At 48.3% G+C, this 15,063-nt stretch overlaps 2 protein-coding genes and 1 long non-coding RNA gene across 15 annotated transcripts; 1 reads left to right on the forward strand and 2 right to left on the reverse strand.

Moving 5' to 3' along the window:
• Positions 1–4,440: 4,440 nt before the first annotated feature.
• Positions 4,441–8,071, reverse strand: cmtm7 (CKLF-like MARVEL transmembrane domain containing 7). 2 transcript variants are annotated; one of them, XM_053843830.1, is made up of 6 exons: positions 7,842–8,071; positions 7,165–7,242; positions 7,066–7,098; positions 6,757–6,855; positions 6,594–6,675; positions 4,441–6,518 (listed from the first exon to the last, which is right to left on the reverse strand). In XM_053843830.1, exons 1-6 carry the CDS (start codon positions 7,956–7,958, stop codon positions 6,505–6,507), a joined length of 423 nt encoding a protein of 140 aa, XP_053699805.1. In that variant the 5' UTR covers positions 7,959–8,071; the 3' UTR covers positions 4,441–6,504. The 2 variants fall into 2 exon arrangements, with proteins under 2 accessions (XP_053699805.1, XP_053699804.1); XM_053843829.1 differs by having other exon boundaries at positions 7,066–7,242.
• Positions 7,757–9,187, forward strand: LOC128746632 (uncharacterized). Its single transcript, XR_008412566.1, has 3 exons — positions 7,757–7,947; positions 8,039–8,084; positions 9,000–9,187. It is a non-coding gene; the product is annotated as an uncharacterized LOC128746632 (long non-coding RNA).
• On the reverse strand, positions 8,684–14,924 carry siglec15l (sialic acid binding Ig-like lectin 15, like). Of its 12 annotated transcripts, XM_053843824.1 has the most exons (11): positions 12,482–12,926; positions 12,312–12,378; positions 12,170–12,235; positions 11,286–12,107; positions 11,046–11,099; positions 10,881–10,922; positions 10,552–10,604; positions 9,550–10,478; positions 9,320–9,382; positions 9,018–9,065; positions 8,684–8,920 (listed from the first exon to the last, which is right to left on the reverse strand). In XM_053843824.1, the coding sequence occupies exons 2-8, from the start codon at positions 12,352–12,354 to the stop codon at positions 10,449–10,451; spliced, it is 1,110 nt and encodes a 369-aa protein (XP_053699799.1). In that variant the 5' UTR covers positions 12,355–12,378; positions 12,482–12,926; the 3' UTR covers positions 8,684–8,920; positions 9,018–9,065; positions 9,320–9,382; positions 9,550–10,448. The 12 variants fall into 12 exon arrangements, with proteins under 12 accessions (XP_053699799.1, XP_053699794.1, XP_053699800.1 ...); XM_053843819.1 differs by having other exon boundaries at positions 9,550–10,922; positions 11,286–11,630; positions 11,736–12,107; XM_053843825.1 differs by lacking the exon at positions 10,552–10,604.
• Positions 14,925–15,063: the final 139 nt, after the last annotated feature.

A 15,063-nucleotide genomic window follows, 5' to 3' on the forward strand; every position in this document is an offset into this window, starting at 1 on the left:
TTTTAACAAGACGATTCAGGTTGTTTTACTGGAGCCACAGTAGAACAGTGACGGCGACATGAACACTGAAACAGAGGAGCCAACCACGAGTGCCAGAAATCTCTCCAAAAGTCCAGAAAACAAGTGTGAAGTACAAAGCCTGACTGACTGAACGGAAACAATCACATTTGAAAATGAAAAACTTCTGGTCTGGAGCAAGAAAAATAGAGCTTGATGGTAAAAAAGGATCCAATTTTTAATCAATTAAATTAGAGGGAGACTAGAAGAGACAAACACCGTCTAATAAAAACCAGTGAGACCGAGCAGAAAAAGCAAAATGAATAAGAGCTAATAACCAGAAAACAACCGTCAAAAGCTTTTTAAAGTGATGGCTTCCCGTCCTCAGACAGCTGTAGCTCTCCAGGCCCTTCACACCAGAACCAGACCCAGAGCTGCTGGTTTGGCTCCTCCAAATCCCACGGCGCAGCTCGTCCCCATAAATGACCGCCAACGTTCGCTAACTGACTCTCCTGTCGAGGCGTCAAGTTACTCGCCAGTCTGAAGAGCGAGTGAGTATCACATGACTCACAGTGATGGCGCCCATCTGAGTCTCAGATCTCAGCAAACACAATTATAGCTGGGGACAGTGGCGCTCGCCGTTATTCAGAACCTGAAGCTCCGCGCAGTCCCGGGGAGCCAACATAGTCTCATCAGCATAATGATATTTCAGCTGTAACCATGGCAACCAGAAGAACTTTAAAGTGGCGCACACACACACACCACTCTGGTTTCCTTATAAAAGAAAAAAAAGAGGAAAATGCATGTGATTTGATTGTTCCGTGTGTGTGTGTGTGTGTGTGTGCGCGTGCCTGTTCCAGCTGGAAAATGTTCTTATGTTCTGCCCAGATCTGTGCTGCAGAGACACCGGGCCTGCTCCTTTGTCCTCCTACCTTTCATAGCATCATCCTTCCGTCCATTATTTATCAGTTCATCCTTCCACCCGTTCTTCATCCCATTCCCTGGCTACACTCCTGCATCCTCACTGCCATCTTGCATCCATCTCCTCTCGTTCATCCATTCACCCTTCAGCAGCTCATCGCTCCATCTGGAGAAGAAAAACTTTCCTCCTTCATCCTGCTAATTAACCACCTCTCCTCTTCGTCCTCCTCTTCCTCTCTGATCTGCTAATGACGGATGTGACCTGGCACTGTGGCTCTTCACAAGGTGTATTAATGACCCTTATTAAAGCGCAAGATGGAGTTGACCTCTGACTTCACTGGCAAGACACTGGAGAAGGAGATTCTGACTCGTTCTGCTCTGAATAAGCCGTGAGTCAGAGTCACAGGGAGCCGAGCGCGAGGACTCAAAGGTGTTTGTCAGGTGTGTAGCTTCACTGAGTGTGTGAGTGTGTGAGGGTGTGTGTGTGTGGCGCCGTCAGACACTCCAGCCATTTCACCCGCCGGCTCACTGACCCGCTGGCTCTCAGGAGGCTGGCTGGATCTGAGTGAGCAGCTGCTCACTGGCTGAGAGTTTAGAGCCTGGTGATCTGAGGAGTGGCTCCGCTGCAACCGTGCGTCCAGCCTTCCTTCCACTGAAGAGTCCCCAGCGGGTCGCTCTGCTCCGCTGACGGCACCAGCGTCGGGGAGTGTCACTCCGCCAGAGTGGAGCCGACGGCTAGCTCTGGAACATCACGGCCACCTCACCAGCGGTGACTGCAGAGACATGAATTCAGATCAGTGCTAACAGGATGATATGAAGGCACATCTCCTCCACGCCCCCCTCCTCCCTCATTAGCTTCTTCGTCTGATGCTGTCTTGATTGCAGCTTCTTCTGTCTGCTGCTTCTCCACTAATGAAGCGCTCCGCCTCGGTTCCTCCTCACACTCCCCCCTTCACGCCTCCCCTGCTCTTCACACAGTCCGGCATCACCACCATGATCTTCATCGTCATCATCATCATACTAAGGTGAAAGATGAACCTCCTCAGTCCTCCAAGTCTCCACTCTCTCTCCAACATCCCATCGACTCGTGGCGACCTCCCACCGTTAGACTAGTGATCCAGTGAAAGTGCTGCTGAGCAGCGTTCACGCTGACAGAAGCTGGACTCATGAGAGAGTGTGGCGCCCCCTGCTGCTGCCTGCTTGTGCTCACGTCACCGTTCAAATCGAGTCATTTGTCGAGCTGAGCCAGAGGCCTGATCCAACTCTGCTCTGTGGGAAGAGCCGGGACGGAGCCAGCAGCTGCTAGAACGGAGCGCCAGAGTTTTAATCTAAACTTCAAAGGAGCTTCTCCCTTGTTGCCCAGCAACCGCTGAAGCAGCGATCAGATCGCAGCGAGGGCTGAATGAACGCACAGATGAAGAAGTTGTCTCGCTCACTAGGATGACGACGAGTCCCGTAGAGACGGTGGAGAAACTTGGAACTGTTGATAGGACTAAATCAGAGTGAGCTGCTTCAACATCTCCACCCACCCCACTGCTCAGCCAGACCACATGCTCACGGGCCAGAGTCGTCTGGTGGTCATGTGATCAGTGTCAGGTCAGCACTCTCAATGTTTGCACTGGTGATGCTTGTCCAATCCCCAAAAAGCACATTCGTTTCCATGGTGATTAAGTCCCACCTGACGTTCCTGTTTACAAACCTACTGGAAACGTTTGTTCAGGAGAGACGACGAACAAACAGACAAATGAGTCCAAACTCAGAAGAACTGGAGGATAGAGAAAGAGAGAAACATGAGGGATGTGAATGTGTGAAACCACCAGGAAGAGGAGAGAAGAGAGGAGGAAGAGCAAAGAGAGAAGGATGAATGAAGGGAGGACGAAGAGTGAAGAGAGAACGAGTGAAGGAAGGAGGAAGAGTGAAGAGAAAAGGATGAGTGAAGAGAGGAGAACGAGTTAAGAGAAAAGGATGAGTGAAGGGAGGACAAAGAGTGGAGAGAGAAGGATGAATGAAGGGAGGACGAAGAGTGGAGAGAGAAGGATGAATGAAGGGAGGAGGACGAGTTAAGAGAGAAGGATGAATGAAGGAAGGAGGAAGAGTAACGAGAGAAGGATGAGTGAAGGAAGGAGGACGAGTTAAGAGAGAAGGACGAATGAAGGGAGGACAAAGAGTGAAGAGAGAAGGATGAGTGAAGGAAGGAGGAAGAGTTAAGAGAGAAGGATGAGTGAAGGAAGGAGGAAGAGTTAAGAGAGAAGGATGAATGAAGGAAGGACAAAGAGTAACGAGAGAAGGATGAGTGAAGGAAGGAGGAAGAGTTAAGAGAGAAGGATGAGTGAAGGGAGGAGGAAGAGTTAAGAGAAAAGGATGAGTGAAGAGAGAAGGATGAGTGAAGGAAGGAGGACGAGTTAAGAGAAAAGGATGAGTGAAGGGAGGAGGAAGAGTTAAGAGAAAAGGATGAGTGAAGGAAGGAGGACGAGTTAAGAGAGAAGGATGAATGAAGGGAGGAGGACGAGTTAAGAGAAAAGGATGAGTGAAGGAAGGAGGAAGAGTTAAGAGAGAAGGATGTGTTAAGAGAAAAGGATGAGTGAAGGAAGGAGGACGAGTTAAGAGAGAAGGATGTGTTAAGAGAGAAGGATGAATGAAGGAAGGAGGAAGAGTTAAGAGAGAAGGATGTGTTAAGAGAGAAGGATGAATGAAGGAAGGAGGAAGAGTTAAGAGAGAAGGATGTGTTAAGAGAGAAGGATGAATGAAGGAAGGAGGAAGAGTTAAGAGAGAAGGATGTGTTAAGAGAAAAGGATGAGTGAAGGAAGAACAATGAGTGAAGGAAAAAATATGAGGGAAGGAAATAGGTAGAGCGAGGGGAGGAAGAAGAGTGAAGGCAGGTGGATTAGTGAAGAGGAGGAAAAGTGATGAAAGGATGGCGGGAAACTAAGGAACAGAGTATGAAAAGTAAAAATAGAAAAGTGTGTGTGTGTGTGCATGTGTGTGTGTGAAAGAGAGAAAGGAGGGGAGGAGGGGGTTCCATTCATCATTGTGAAGATGCTGTTGCGTGACGTGGGGACTTGTGTGTGTAAGTACTAGACTGAGAAACAGATGTGTGTCATCGTGTGAGTGTGTGTCCACCATTTATGTGTCCGAGTGTGTCAAGGTTTAGACAGGCACCAACCCTCGGGTCAATGGCGCCACCGCGTGGTGATTATGGGTACAACACAACCATTTCCCTGAGAAGTCAGATTAGACTGATGACGGGAAACTGAGCCTCTATCGAGCTTGTCTTACGTCATCAATGTGAGAACGGGAGGCGTTGCGTCACGCTGGAGTGTTTTAATGACGAATAAAGCGCAGGGCTCAGTCCGGCTGGACTCCCAGTTGTGCAGCTCAACGCCGCCGCCTAGTGTCATCCAGAGGAATTGTCGGACTTTGTCGGACGGAACATTATGACCACTGATGCGGAGTACATCAGTTCAGAATTCACTCTGTTAAATGATGGCGAGTCAAAGATTAGTGAGACAGCAAATTCCAGTGCCACGAGCCTTTATTAACAACATGCACCAGATCACAGGTGAACAAAAGTTCCGATAAAAACGAGTGAACCTCAGTGTCATTTAACACGTTGATACATTTATAGCAGAACCACTTCAGACTAACATCAAACCGTTGAAGGCCAGTTAGCTCGCTAATGGCTAACGTAGCATGACAAGGCACTTGGGAGGAAAGGATCAATAGTTAAAGCTGTGAGCTGCACCCGTTTGTCAAAATGTTCGCAGTTGTCGGAGTTTTATTCAGTTATTGTTCAAATAACTCACTGTCGGTTGTTTGTCATTTAAAACTTTTATTGTGGTAAAAAAAAAACTTAGCTGAAACATTTTTACAAACTGACAGATTATGAACTTCATTAACTATGAATCATGACATGAAGCGACGTTTGTTTGACCAGAGCCAAGCATCAGAAACTCTGGTTTCTGGTCTAGTGAGGGTTCAGGTCTGGATTATTCTCTGAAACAAAAGTCAGCGCCAACAGAAAGCCAAGTCCAACACGCTCTTGATTCTGTCAGATAAGTTTCGCACACTGACATAAGCAGAGAAACGTTTGTTCTGGATTCCAGTCACATGACGTGGTTGAGCGAATCAGGGGTGGACAGCTCTTGTAGGTACCAAATGTGTCCACTTGAGGAACGTGTTGGGAAGAAAGCACCATCAACTGTGCTATTTTTCAATTTCATTTACTCATTAAAAAGTTTAGAGCAATCCCAACGCCACTGCAGGACGTGATGTCAACGCCACAAGACATATTTGCTACCTACACTGCTACTCCAGGACCAGCCAAGGATCCCAAGCACTACATTAGAATAATTTGTGACAAACCCGCGTCCAAGCGTCATCAATGTCATCCTGCAATTTAGTGGGCGAACTGATCTTAACTGTGTTAGCGGTTCAACTCTCATCTGGTCTACAGCGGCTTGTGCTCGAGGATCGCAAGTGTCTGTTAAAGCACTGAGGACGTGGTCTGGTCCTGACCATGAGGCATCTATGCCAGCACGATGCTAACGTCGAAGGTGCTCGTGTGCAGACGTGTTGTAACAGTCGTCTGTGAGTGACATCCTCGAATGTAAACACCGCCATTAGGAGAGTAAACAGTAGTAGATCACAACATTATGACCACCCGCCGACAGTTTGCTGATCGTGCCAAAGTCTACCAGTTAGCTTAGCTTAGCTTAACGTAACAACCATAGCAGCAGGGAGTCTTCAGTGCATGTGTCTTCTGTCGTGACAACCAAGCTGTGGTCGCTAAATGTGAAGCTTCGTAACGTTGAGCAGGTGGTCATAATGTAAAGTTTCAATTCGAACTTTAATAGAAAATCTTGGCGAAGAAGTTGACTCTATTTTGTCGACAATGTAGTTCAGACACAGACTGTTTCATGCTATGTAAAATTAGCCCGAGTCGCCTTGCAGCATGCTAAACCACATTAGCATGCATGTTAGGTGGCGTGTTTTAGCTGTTGCATGCTAACGGTGATTAGCATGCAAGGCTAACTGGGCTGACATACGGATTGTTTGACCCTTTAAAGTTAAAAAAACGATTGTAAACAGTTGACGCTCAGGAAACGTCATATGGCACCAAACAGGAAGAGGGCGCTGTTCTGTCAGTGCAAACATTCGATAAAAGGCTCTTCTGAAAACAATAAAACATCAGCAAAGTGACCATGTGATCCAGCAGGGAGAGAATCAGGCTACCTTGTGGCTGCAGATCAGACTGCAACCCCCTTCAGTGATGGAGGGGGGGGACATGCACCGCGTTGGGGGGAATGTGGGGCGGTGGCACAACAGAGCAGCAGCAGATGTGGCGAAGCAGAAGCAGTAACAGTTCACCTCCTGCAGCATGGAAGCAGAGTGTGACGCCACTTAGTGGTCAAGGATGTATATGTGTGTGGCGAGAAAGAGAGAGACAGAGAGAGAGAGAGAGAGAGAGAGAGAGAGCGCATGCAGGCTTTGGGTTGAAGCAAGTGAAGAGAGCAACACTGCCGAGGAGATCTACTGTCTCCAGCACTGATCTGTAACCGTCCACTGTCCAGGTCGTGAGGTCTGGGACTACACGGCTGCACCTGCAGGAGAAGCGCCAGACACGTCATCAGCGAGGCACTACAGCGAGGAGCGTCATGTGACACGCCCAGACTGACCGGTGGGCTGGGAGCCGCAGGACACGCTGTAGGTCGTCCACAGACTGACCGACATCAGGAAGGTGGCGATGAACCCGAAGACCTGCACAAGAGTGGAGTCCTGAACTCATGCAGCCCAGTGAGCGTGAACATGGGTGTGTGCAGGTGCTAGGTCTGCGTGTACCGTTGCGACGACCAGAGCAGACACCCCGCTGGCCTTCACCGCACCAATGATGGAGGCGATGAGCACGAGGATGGTGCCGAGGGCGTAGTGGAAGAACTCCTGACACACACAGACACACAAGTGTGGTTTGGCCTCCTCAGCCTTGTTGATGTGGCTACTGCCACCCGTGGAGTCCACTTGAATTGGACGATCAATGACATTTCAACTGCTAAACAAGGTTTTTAAAGATACAGTTCCAAAGGACAGTAATGTGATTTGTCACAGAGATGTTTACTAGCATGTGAGTTACTGTTAGCATGTGCTACATACCGTAAGCGGCCAGTTGATGCACGGCATCTTGCCCTGCAGTCGGAACAAGTGCATGAGAAAGAAGACGAGCAGCACCACAAAGAACCACAGGGCCACGACCTCAAAGTACTGGAAGGCGGCCCAGCTGGGCCAGCCGTACGCGCAGTGGACGCACAGGAAGGTGACCAGCAGGGCCAGCTGGGGGCGACAGATTTATTTCAGGATATTTCCAAGGTTTATGGTTTTGTAAAGCCGTTCACATCAGAATAGCACGGTAAGATTACGCTGCAGATTCTCCAAAGGCGTCACGGTTGACTGCCAGTATTGGTGGCGTGACATCAATATCGCATGACTGAGACCTCATCATATTCAATCAGATATGAAAACAGAATCTGTCCTCCAACATTTGGAAAAAGAAAAACTTTGGATTCTTGGCTGAAAGTTTCAACTCAGGGACATATCTGAAGTGCCGTGCTTCTCACTCCACAGGCGTGTTGTTGTGTCTGTTTTCATACTTGATCATTGACAACTAACACATGTAGAAACGTACAATTACAATTGCGTCCTCAAAACAACGTCACTCAGACCCTTAATCACTCCTGCTACTGAAGGACCATTCGGGTTTTGGGTCGTAATAACGGTCCCGTGGGAACAGGACAGAGCGACTGACGGAACCACACCCACCCGTACATCATTTAAGCGTCAACACGTTTTGGACCGCACAGCTAACGGTCTCCCGACACCGACCGCCGCGCTAAACCCGTCCCTGCTCCGAGCTAAACCACATGTTAGCTCACCATCTGTCCGATTTTCAGTAGTCCCGGGATGGTTCGGGTGTAACCCATGTTGAGGCAGCCGTCCGAACCGGATGTCCTGGCGGTGGTCGTGGAGGTCGTGATGACGGTATGAGACATGTTACCTGACCAAGGGTCGTAGGACAATCTATGTTAGAGAAAGTTAAAAACTGAAATGGAATCTTTTTGGCTGGGTTCAGGTCGGATGCCTCTGTCAATTCACCCGGATCAACGTAACGACGTCCGGTTTGTCTTTTTCATAATAACGGTTGGCTTGAGTTTCTCAAATATTTTATTTTCTGCTGAAAGTGGACTTCCTCAAACTCTTACCATGTTTCTGAATCGAGTAATGCAACTTCCCTTTTAGCTTTCCTGTCTATTTCTTTACTCAGTCGTTCATGTCCTGTTTTTTTTTTCTTTCTGCAGTTTTCTGAGATAAATGCCAGTTAAACACCAATTGTAGCAAAACACTGGTGAGATAGTCCAATGACCCTCTTGTAAGGTGGGGTCCCCACCCGCATCACCCAGCTTGTCCGCGAGCAGAGTGGGCTGAAGGGGCTCCGTCCTCCTTCTCATGATTTTATTTTGAAGGACCGCGTGCGTCAGAAGTGGCGAATGTTGTTCCTGTCAATGCAGCAGCTCCTGAGTGACGCCTCACCTTAGATTAGCCTTCATCTTTCCCCGATGGGGAAATTCGACTTGTCATAGCAGCAAGCACTGAAAACATTAGAGATATTCTAGACAAACTCTAGACATTAAAGGTGTATATAAAACAACAATAAACGCAATGTAGCCACGTATTGCACAAACACATTATCACACATTTATTAATTGACACTGTGAAAATAGGGACATTAAACAAACAAAAAATAATATATACACAAATATAGTATAATAATGATAATCATAATAATACCAATAGAAAAAATACAAGACAAATATGACCATAACGATCATTTTTGTAATCACAAAGTAGCCACAACTATGCCCAAAAGATAGCTCTCAGAGAAGCATGTTGTTTTCCGTCTCCCTGTGTCCCCGGCTGGCTGGGATCACAAATGGACGATCACGGTGCTGAATCCCTGAAAAGGCAAAATGACCGTTAAAATAATTTAAAAAATCACTTTGTGAAAAATGTTTGACAAAAACCTGTTTCTGCAGAGTCAAAACAATACAGACCAGGATGCTCAGCGACACCAGCGGGAGATTGAAGAACCCCATGGTCGTCTGGAGGAGGGACCACATTTGAAGGCACAAACACGAACAAAAACTCCAGGATCAGAAATATTTTTAATTATGACGTTTGATTATGGCCAGTTGAAAAAATGCTTCTTCATTTTTTAAAAATAAAATATAAATATAAATTTGAGATTTTAATCTCATGTGTGATTGAGGATGTGGTGTCTCTGTGCGTCAGCACCCAGCTGCTCTACTCGCACGCACAGATAACTGGTCTCTGGAATCCTGAAACCTGCTCTTACCTTGAGGATCTTCTCCAGACGGACACCTGGAATGCTGGGGGTCTCCCGGGACACAGCAGAAGACTGAAGAGTAGTGAAGAGAAGTGATGGTTTTATAACTGTTTTAAGTGCTGCTGGCAGACACGACATTGACTTCTTGTTTTGTTGCACAATGATGCTGCAATATGATTAAAGATAAGCTGACAGTGGACTCAAAGGCTCAAAAAAAAAAAAAAAACAGGCTCACTCACCGGGCCAAAGTTTGTAGATGATGAGTCCCATCGTCAGCAGCAACACGACTCCGAACACTCCAGCTCTGATGATCAGACCAGTGGAGGGAAAACATAATTTTCATCATTTTAATTTTTTACTCAGAGGTGTAGCTTCTGCTCCTGATGACTTGTTGAACCGGCTTCTATCCAACTGTTGTCCAATTCATCACTGCTTTTGCTTCTGTCTCTGACGTTGGTCCAACACACCACAGATGAGTGGGGTTTCAGCAGAGTGTTGAGGAGCAGAAGATGACGGGAAGTTGCACATTTCACACCTTTGAAAAGACATGTCCTGTATGATATATGGACACACACAACAGAGAGAGACACACACACACGCACAATCACACTCATGCTGTTGTCACCCCAGTGTTTGTGCCAATTAACTTCGCTTTTTCCTCCTTGAACTAAACATGTTTTATTGGTCAAATATTTACAGATTGTAAAAAGGCCTGCGGTGTTTCTCCCATCCACAGTCCACTCACTTTTCCTACCTTAGGATGGACACCAGGAAGGAAGGTTGGGGAAAGAAAGGAAGGAGGGTGGAAGGAAAGATTAACCCAACAAAGGCAGGTACTAAGGAAGGTAGGAGAAAGAGATGAGAGGTAAGGGAAGGTTGAAAGAAATGAAGGAGGGCAGGTAGGCAGGAATGAGGCAAATAAAGGAAGGTAGGGAAGGAAGGAATGGAGGAAGGAAGATTGGAGGGAGGGAAAGTTGGGAGGAGGAAAGTATGCGGTATGAAGGAAGGATTAATGAATGGTTTGAAGGAAGGAAGGGTGCATCAGGTGACATTTGATATTATTATGTATAGGGTCCATCTCTCTCCTCTCAATTAAACATGTAGTCTTCCGTCCCCCTGGTGGTCCAGGTGACCCTGCTCACGGGTGGACGTCCACAGTGCAGAAGTCCTGAAAAGTACAAAACACCAGTCTCCAATGAAAGTGAAAAGCCTCTCTCTCCATGATCTGACGTCTCACTTACTGGACCAGGACCCACAGCGCCACCCGCAGGAAACTGAAGGGCCTGGTGGTGGACTGCAGGAGTGAGCCACCAAACCACATTTGAACAAACGTCAAAACACAAACCAACTGAGACTCTGAGGTCAGAACTGTTTTGCCTCTCAAACTGTAATGTATGATTATTGTTAACAATAAAACAAGTGCAGTGCATGAAAAAATGGACGTTTTCTTTCCAAATACAAATTTGAGATTTTAATCTGATGTGTGATTGAGGATGTGGTGTCTGTGTGGGACAAACATTTCTCCTAAAACTGAGCAAGAGCAGGGTAGGCAAATAAGAGTTGGACTCACCGGCCTGGTTCTGGTAGATGGGTGAGAAGTCCAGTGGAATTGCTGCAGCAAAAGGAGAGCTCACATAAGAGCATCGGAAGTTTGAGACGAGAGATGCAGAGTGCAATGGCGCCCCCTGTTCAGCACGTAATTCGCGTCATAAATCCTGAAACCTCCTGCTCTTACCTTGAGGATCTTCTCCAGACGGACACCTGGAATGCTGGGAGTCAGAGCAGCCGACTGTGGAGAGGAGCCAGAGAAGTGATGAGCAGCACTGGACTCACTCCTGCTGAGAGTCCTGGTTTTATAACGGTCTAACACACATGCTGCTTCAAGCTTGAAGATTAACACAAAAAGTTCTGGGAAACAAAAAGGCATTCGGCAAAAGATGAAAGAAAAGTCGACCACTGACTCAGACTTGCTCACCAGGCCGTAGTTTGCAGACAACAAGTGCCACTGTCACCAGCAGCACCACTCCGAACACGGCAACTCTGACGGTCAGAACCAGAGCGCTCCTTGGTGGGTAGGCCTGCTCGGCCCGGCCCAGAGGGTTCTCAGCCCGGCACGTAATCCGGTCGTCTTGGTCGGACCAGACGTAGCTGGTCACCCGGGCGGGTCCAGATCTTTTGGCGTCAATCAGACCGTCCAGCTGACATTTTGACTTTGAGAACCAGGAGATATGAGGAGGTGGCTTTCCCTCCGCCACACACTCCAGCGACCGACCATTCCTGGTTCCATTCAACTCCTTCAGAATCAGGATTTGAGGCTTCACTGAAAGAATTAAAACGCCAATCAACTGCCAGTGGGAAGATGCTGTCGTCACGGTGACGGACCCGGCTGTCACTTGTGTCTGGAGACTCAGGAAGTGAGTCTCACCTCCTATTCTGAGGTTGATCCCTCTGCTGGTGCCACCTTCATCCTCAAACTCTACTCTGCAGAAATACACCTCCTCATCCACCGGCGTGACGTCTTTGATGAGGAGCGACAGAGCCCCCTGGCGAGGGTCACCTGCTAGTGCGTACTTATATCCAGGATAAGAACACTTGCTGACATCTGCATCTGAGGAGTTGTTGACGGAGCAGGTGAAGAACGGATGAGTTGTGGGGTCTCTAGCCATCCACTTGACAGTGATGCGGCCCAAGTAGCTGCCAAATCTCGGGTGGGTGAAGGAGCAGTTGAGGAGGGCGTTATCTCCTCTCATGGTGTGGACCTCCTCACATGTGCTCATGTTGAAGACAGACTGAGAATCTGAGGAGGTGAAGCAACACCGTCCGAGTCTTCAAGTGACTGAGGCAGGCTTGGGTACTCACGTGGATTCATGGAGTCGCCACTGGAGCCCAGAGCATCAAGCAAGTCAAAATAGTTGCTCAAGGCGGCTGAACAAAGGAAGAATACATTTGAAGTCATCCGGCCAACCTACCTTCCAGATGACTCCAGGAGTGAAGGACAAACCTGAGGAGAGAGTCCAGAGCAGCAGAAGAACAAGCGCCTTCATGTTGACAGCTGACCACTCCGATGACTTCAGACAGAGGCAGGAAATCAATGACAAAAAATACTGCACCAGGGAAACCAGTCATAAGCAGAAAAGGCAAGTTCTGCTTTTGCGTGAAGACAAGTCCCACCCAGTGCGTCTGTGAGCAGCCGTGTGAGGCGAGCCAGCGGCAGGGGAGATGCCCTCCTGGCTTGGGTGTGTGAACGACACTAGCTTTGGTGTGGGATGTCAGCAAAATGCGGTGCTACAGGCACTTTTGTGTCAGGAACCGGAGGCACAACAGGAAGTTGCTCAATTCACACATTCAGAAAATCTTCTTTGGTTTCTTACGGTAAATGACCACACCCACATAGGCTCACACCAGAAAAGGACGGTCAAAGCAGATTAACTTAAATATGTGTTTTATTATCAAAATGTGTCCAGATGAAATCCATCTTTCACGCCGCTCTGCCACTGTGGGGCGGAAGTCAGCGCCCCCTGCTGGCTCCTCACTCACTCATCTCCACTGTAGAGTAGTAAACATCTGAAACCATGACATCACAGAGATGGCTAGATCAGAGCAACATCATGATTGTTGAGTTGCTACGGTGACGCCTGAGTTGACTTCGACGCCCAGTGGATGGCTATGACATCATCACTGACACCTGTCTCACCTGACTCTCCTGCAGAGGCGCGCGTCATCCTTGCATCTACTAGGAAAGCAACATTTGTGGTTAGGAAACGTGAGCACAGCCATCGTGGATCTACTCCGACTCACTGGAAACGGGTTGGGCCAGGACATAAACACATGGAGAACTGGAGTCCAAATGTTTCATCTGATAATTCTGAGCCTCTGTGGGAAAACCAGAGGAAGATGTCAGAGTCGGTGGTGAGATCTGGCTGATGCAGGGCCAGCACTGTGAGCTCAGGATCCCAGACCAGGCAGGGATCCTCAGGGAGGAGCAGTGTTGGTGATGATTGAATCTAAAAAGGTCAAATACATTCTGATGGACTTCCTCACCAGAGCTGTCCACTCACCATTCGGGTTCTCGTACACCGGGGCGACGTCAGGTGGAGGAGCTGCGAGGAGAACAAAAGAGATGGAGGATGTGGTTCTCACTGTGACGTCTTTGTTGCACGAAATGTTGACTCCATAGATCATATTAGCAGGTTGTGGATGGACTTCCTCACCAGAGCTGTCCACTCACCATTCGGGTTCTCGTACACCGGGGCGACGTCAGGTGGAGGAGCTGCGAGGAGAACAAAACAGATGGAGGATGTGGGTCTCACTGTGACGTCTTTGTTGCACGAAATGTTGACTCCATAGATCATATTAGCAGGTTGTGGGTGGTTCTGGGACTGGGTACTGACCTCTTCTGAGTGTCCTGCAGACAACAAGTCCGATCACCAGCAGCAGCAGCAACACGCCAGTGACACACACACTGATGATCAGAACCAGAGAGCTCTCTTCTGGATACGTCTGCTCAGCTCGGCCCAGAGGGTTCTCCGCCTGGCAGGTGAGCCGGTCGTCCTCGTGGAAGCTGACCCAGCTGGTCACCTGGAACATTCCTGATGGTTCGGTCCCAATTGGATCCTGTGACTGCTGCTTGGACTTTGAGAACCAGGTGACAGTAGGAAGTGGATTTCCCTCCACAACACACTCCAGTGACCGTCTATTTTGGGTTCTGTTCATCTCCTTCAGACTTAGGATTAGAGGCTTCTCTGGTGAGACAAGAATCAGACCGTTAGATTTGATGCCAAAACAAAAATTAGCGTCAGTGGGCACTAACATGCTGTGGACAACAAATGAAACCTCAAACCAAGTGTTCAAGTTTCAAGATAAACAAGTCAAAATTCAAGTGCAGCTCTTGTTTGTGTTTGAGAGGAGAGTCTCTCACCTCCAACTCTGAGGTCGATCTCTCTCCTGGTGTCTCCGCCGTCCTCCAGCTCCACTCTGCAGAAATATTTTCTTTCATCTGCCAGAGTCAAGTTTCTGATGAGGAGCGTCAGCACCCCCTGGCGAGGGTCGCCAGCCAGTGTGTACTTATATCCAGGCAAGGAACACTTGCTGACATCTGCATCTGAGGAGTTGTGGATGGAGCAGGTGAAGAACGGAGGACTTGAGGCCTTGATGGTGAGCCAAGTGACATTGATGCGGCCAGAGTAGCTGCTCTGTCTCGGGTGGGTGAAGGAGCAGGAGAGGAGGGCGTCATCTCCTCTTGCAGCAAGGACCTTCTCGCTTACACTCATGTTTATGGGCAACCTGGAAGCTGAGGAGGAATTAAAGTGGCACTATGAAGTGAAGCCAAACTGGAGCCAAACAGGTGAAACATCGACTGAGAGGAAGCGGGTCAGCCCGAGGTCACACTTCACCGAACAAAATCAACGTTGTGGTCTGAAACTGCGCTGATCCCGCGCACATACCGATGACACAAGGCACAAGCGAGTGCCAGGTCCAGATCAACATCTCAACTAAACAGTCACGATAAGTAGAGGTTGATATCTTTCTCTTACCTGCGGCAGCAGCAGTGACCAGCAACAGAAAAGTCTGTAACGGCTTCATCTTCATCTGAGATCTGAACGAGCCCTCGCCCGCTCAGTCAGGAAGTATTGAAGAACACGTGACCATAAAAACAACAAACTGACTTCCTTTTTTTTCTGAGGTGGAGGTTACACGTCATCTGTGGCCCGAATCACAGAAGATCTCTGGAGACCTCCGCCTCACTCTGAGAG

This window comes from Synchiropus splendidus, chromosome 15 (genome assembly GCF_027744825.2).
Source record: "Synchiropus splendidus isolate RoL2022-P1 chromosome 15, RoL_Sspl_1.0, whole genome shotgun sequence".
Classification (NCBI taxonomy): Eukaryota; Metazoa; Chordata; class Actinopteri; order Syngnathiformes; family Callionymidae; genus Synchiropus; species Synchiropus splendidus.